Source organism: Arachis ipaensis, chromosome B09, assembly GCF_000816755.2.
Source record: "Arachis ipaensis cultivar K30076 chromosome B09, Araip1.1, whole genome shotgun sequence".
NCBI lineage: Eukaryota > Viridiplantae > Streptophyta > Magnoliopsida > Fabales > Fabaceae > Arachis > Arachis ipaensis.
The window spans coordinates 44,231,434-44,237,066 of NC_029793.2; the positions used below are offsets into that span (position 1 = coordinate 44,231,434).

The 5,633-nt window shown below is 30.5% G+C and overlaps 1 protein-coding gene across 1 annotated transcript; it reads left to right on the top strand.

Moving 5' to 3' along the window:
• On the top strand, positions 3,915–4,695 carry LOC107615495. Its single transcript, XM_016317553.1, has 2 exons — positions 3,915–3,995; positions 4,207–4,695. The coding sequence occupies exons 1-2, from the start codon at positions 3,915–3,917 to the stop codon at positions 4,693–4,695; spliced, it is 570 nt and encodes a 189-aa protein (XP_016173039.1).

Consider the following 5,633-nt stretch of genomic DNA (forward strand, 5'->3'; position numbering starts at 1 on the left):
TTAGCTAGCATTCCCAAAAAAAGTTTATTCAACAAAATATATTCTCACGATATTTTTCATTTCGACAGGTTAAGAATTAATCTGTTGTGAATCTAAACTCCATTTAAAAATTTGTTATTGACTAATGAATTACTACATGTATAATGCGAGATTCGAATACCAATACTTATTTAAACGGACTAATGAACTATTAGACCAATCAAAATTGGTTTGTCATTGTTATATAAAATCTAGATTATGTTAATTTTGGCACTTTGAAATTGGATCGAACTAACGAATCAATTTGGTTCTTAATTTTTTGTACAATGATAAACTAAATCCCTACTTTCATATATACTTTTGTTATTCAAGAGAACTTTATCGACACAACCAATAGAGTAGTGTTGATAACGACAATTAAATTATATTTTGATACTGTAAAAATATAGCCAATTGACGTATAAACACATTTAATTTTATTTATGGTCAATATATAATGTCTAAGTTAGTTCGTCTAATTACCAATTTTAATTTAATTAAGTCTTATATATGAACCAATTTTAAACATTATATTAAATTAACTAAAAGTTGTGCACATCATTTATATAGTGAGGGAGGCTTTTAAGTGTCAGAATAAGCATTATTACACTAACTAATGGTTGTTAGGTTAAATTTTTGGTAAGAGACTAATAAAAATCGTGTTTGTGAACCAACTTAGTTGGTCAAAAAATTAGCTCACTCATTTATTTAATCAAGTATTGAGAGTTGGAATATTTATACTGTAATTCATTAGTCAGTGACTAATCTTTAAATAAAACTTAAATTCGTAACAGATTAGTTTTTGATCTAGTAGACTAAAAATTATAGTAAGAAACAAAAAAAAAATTGAGTTTGTGAAGATTTATTAATTGCATTTGCCCAATTTTAAAGACCACGAAAGTAAATTTATCTCATATATAATCATTCAAATATCCTTACTTGATTAACATCTTAAACTTTTGGAATAATTAATTTGTTTCTTCACAATCATATTATCATCCAAACAACTTTTAATTGAAACGATTCTATTTAAGTATTAGAAGTTTATTTTTTTTTTTATATTTAAAACGATTTAAAGATGACATCTTATAATTTCATTTGATCTTATCTTTATCGCCATAATCTAATATGACATGGATAAATGAAGAGTCAAGTATGTTATCGAAAGAAACAATGCTAATAATTTATGCATTAGGGACATCATGGTGTTAGAACTTGGAAGACTTTAATTAAGAAGTTAATTTTCAATTATATAGACAATTTAATTAAATAATTTGTTAATGTTCATGATGATGATGAGTAGCAGCATTAACTTGCAGGGCCAGGTTTAATTTTACCTAATGTTTTAAAAATAAGCTACAAATCAATCCCCATCACCTTATGCAAAACGACAAGTATGCATGGCTTTGAATAGGAATCAAGAGAAAGAGGAAAAAACTTGTTCGAAATAAAATCGCTGGACTATAATTAATTCACTAGTTTATTCCAATGTTTGTTCTTGATCTAAACGACAATGTGATATAAGGTTAAAATCAAATACATTATGAAACTAATATATGTGCGGTCTGTAAAGCAGGTAGCTGGACTTACGTTAGAGATTCGAAAAATGATTCTGTTATCGTTTTTGTTTTGAAAAATACTAGCCCCACCACTTTTTATCAATATTAGTCGATATTTATTAATATTTATTTATTATTAAAATTTAAAATTTAAAAAATTAACCAAGTATTAACGAAAAATAATAAATTTTATTAGTTATGTAGCATTTGTTCTTTTAAATTTAATACATATATATTTAAATACATTGACTTTTTATCCAAAAATCCAAAGTCACAAATTATTATTACTATTATGGATAGGATGAAGTATATATATGAAATAAGAAAATTAGTTAAAATAATAATTTCTGCTATAGCATTATTTTTTTAAAAATAGTATTTGAATCCGAGACAATATATATAGCAGTAGAAAAAACATCAAATCAATTGAATTAATTAAGCACTCATTAATAAAAAAAATTACTTTAAACATGGTGATTAACGTGAACTTATTATATAAATAAATGATGATCTTATTTATATAAAAAAATTCCTTATTTGTTTTCTTTGTTGCGGCGTAAGTAAGGTGCAAAATATTTAAGTGGAATTGAATAATTAGTTTCATTGTATCCGCCCCCTTCCTTGCTGGTCAAAAGTAAATTAGATTTCAACATCGCAGCTTTATTTAATTATTAATTTATTTTCCTCTATTTATTATTGTTGTTGTTTGTGAAGAAACGTCTTCACTGTTTTGTCCTTCGTTCACACATGCACTCACACTTGTATTAATATGCTCGTAGTATTGTTGTTATGCATGAAAACAACCAGAACAAGCCACAACGTACTAATACGTATGCTTAATGAATAAATTTAATTTATTTATTGTATTATTATTTGTTTAGTAAAAGTTAATTTAATCTACACTACTCAATTTTTTGATGAATTTCAAAAAAGAAAAGTATAGGTAGACAATAAGAATATTAAACAATGTGAATAATAAATATGTCGGATGTTCAATTTAATAGGTATGTAGATGATTATATTCATTATTTTTAATTTGATGGTTATTTTTTTTTATTCGATTTACTTATGCGCAGTTAACAATGGCTGGATGTTCAATTCAGTAAGTGTGCAAATGATTATCCTAATGTTAAGATTTAGGAAATAATTTGGAGGTAGAGTATTTCTTTACTTTATTAGATCAATTTTAAAATTTATTATTCACATTCTTTACAAACATTATTGTCTACCTAACATAACCGTTCCAAAAATTATATATATCCCATATCATTATCACGGTTTAAATAATGTAAAAGATGAAAATATTATCAACTGCGTATGAAATTAGAATTTCCTCTCATAGTAAAAATTGAGGATTTGGAGGACATACTCCAAAACTCGATACCATATATATCGTCAAATTTGGCATATAATTCAATCTTCAAAAAAATTTTTGCAAGAAAAAGTTTAGGGGCCAATAATTTTTGTATTTTGTGATCAACAATTAACTATTAAAAGAAAAGTGAGTAATTTTTTACCATTAAATATAACCTCATACCATTAAAAAGACTATTGATAACCAATTAATAATTACAAAACACAAAAATTACTACCCTCTAACACTTTTTTTGCAACCATAAAAATAAAGCATGCAAATTTTCATTTTTTTTTTATCACAAAAAAATCATACTTCACACAATTTCACTCTGAAAACAATAGAAATCTTCTAAAGAAATCATACTTCACACTGCACACAACAACCACACTTGATTTCATATACTCCAAAATCATACAATTTACAAATTTTTTATCATTTTCTATCACAACATAATCATACTTCACACACTTAATTTCATATACTCTCAACTTTAGTAGTATGCTATTCTGCAATTTTGCAAAATTACTGATAAACGGATAAAGATATTAATTGGATCATTGCGAGTGAAAAATATTCTCTCTCTAGAAAACACAACAACGTTACGCACTATAAATTTATTTGTAGGCCCTTCTGTACCGTGTCACTACGTCGTTGGACCCAGTCACGATTTTTATGAATCGAATCCTTAGCTAACTCGTTGAATCCTCCAACGAATTAATTATCATGTGTGTGTCAAATTTAATATATATATATTCTTAAAAAATCTTAACCATAATTAAAGTTTAAAATAGATTAATCTACTAACATAGAGTAACTTCTTAGGTACTCCGGAGGATAAGTGTTCTATTAGGGTTTTATAGTGCTCTGTTAGGATTTTTAATAGAATCTTTACTGTCGTTAAAGCTACACTATCAATGTCAATTAAATTTCAACACAAATCTCTGACTACTAGTTTAACAAAGATAATCTACATAATCTGCATGGCTGAAGCAAGGAGGGATGAAGATTGGATCGAGAAAGACAACCGAAAAGGAGGTAGGAATGTGATTCTGCTGAAAGAGGCAAACATATAAAAAAATATTAACGCTTGCTCCAATAGTCTCTATGGCAAACTCTTTGCTTCCAAAACCTTCTCAGTTGGAACCATGGGAAATGCTTTAAAGGCTATATGGATTTAGCGTGAATGACAAAGGAGAAAATTACTTCCAATTTTTTTTTAATAAAGAGGTGGATGTCTTGCGTGTTGAATGTGGTTCTCCATGGCTATTCAAGGATTACGTGCTCCATGTCAAGAGATGGAAGGAAGATCAGAACGGTGATGAAGAGATTGTTTCCAATTTTTCAGTTTGGGTTCAATTTTCGGGTTTGCCAGAATCGTTTAAAACCCTCGAAGTTGGACATAAATTGGGAGAGAGGCTGGGCACAGTGTTGGAGGTAGGTAAATTTCAGATGAGAGACAAAGAAACTAGGATTGTAAAGGCCAAGATCAATATTGAAGCTACCAAGAAAGTGAGGGATCAGTTAATTGTTGCAGGACCTAATAAAAAGGAGGTAGAGGTGGCATTGCACTATGAGAAACTTGAAAAGTTCTGTACTTACTGCACAAAATTGGGGCACGAGGTGAAAAATTGCCATGATCTGCTGAAGGACACAGAGAGTGATAGGGTAAAAGAGGATGACATTGGCGAATGGGTTAAAGCCAACCAAGTGGGAATACGAATTAACTCTGAAAGAGAAAGAACATTCAACAACTCAGCCTAGAATCAGGATAAGGCTACTCAACGAAAGAAAAAGTTGGTCTTAAACTGCTTATTGGAGGAATTTGCAAGGATGTCAATGCAAGAGGAGGAACAAAGTTTGAAACCACAAAACGCTGGCAACAAGGCAGCACCTGAGTTACCTCAATCAGCCAACTCTAGAACAGAATGCATAGAGGCTATCATAGCTGGTCAGTCCAATGCCAAGGAGGATGAAGGACAACCTATGCAATTTATTATTGGGCAATGTCTCACAACAGAGGAAGGCAGGAAGTGGAAAAAATTAGTAAGACAAGGTACTAGAGAGTTGGATACTAAAGTTGGATCTAAAAAAAAGTTGATGAGTGGTATAGTTGAAGGATCTACAAAGAAAGTAAGAACAGAGGATGAAAATACAGTTGAATAGGGGTGGAGGGTGCCAGCCTACAAATGGCACCCAAGGCGCCATGAGAACTATAGTTTAGAGTTGTCAGAGTTTGGGGAGACCCTTGACAATTCACACCCTAAAAGGGATATGTAAATCCCACTCCCCCGAGATTGTGTTCATAAGTGAAACAAAGAACCAATCTCGACAGGTAGAAGCAAAACTCCGGGCATGCAGCTATGAAAACTGGCATATTGTTAACCCGTCAGGAATGGCAGGAGGACTTGCGCTAGTTTGGAAGGACAACATCAATGTTCAAATTATAAACAGCGGGGAATTCTTTGTAGCAGCTGAAGTTAAGGAGTTTGGAAACAATGGGGTATGGACGTTCATTGGTGTCCATTTGAGCTGTTCGGAACAAATTCGAGCCTTACAGTTTGAGGAGTTTACAACAATGAGTCAACAACTAGAAGGAAAAGTGGTAATATCGGGATATTTTAATGCTATAATAAGTCAAGCGGAAAAGGAGTGTGGAGGCCAAAAATCAGCAACTACCATTGCAACATTCATTAATTTTA

Bases quoted from the DNA above. Each gene is read 5' to 3' on its own strand.
- LOC107615495 (XM_016317553.1), top strand. From the start codon at position 3,915: ATGGCTGAAGCAAGGAGGGATGAAGATTGGATCGAGAAAGACAACCGA. The intron at 3,996-4,206 runs GCAAACATATAA...TGGCTATTCAAG, and splicing joins ATGTGATTCTGCTGAAAGAG to GATTACGTGCTCCATGTCAA.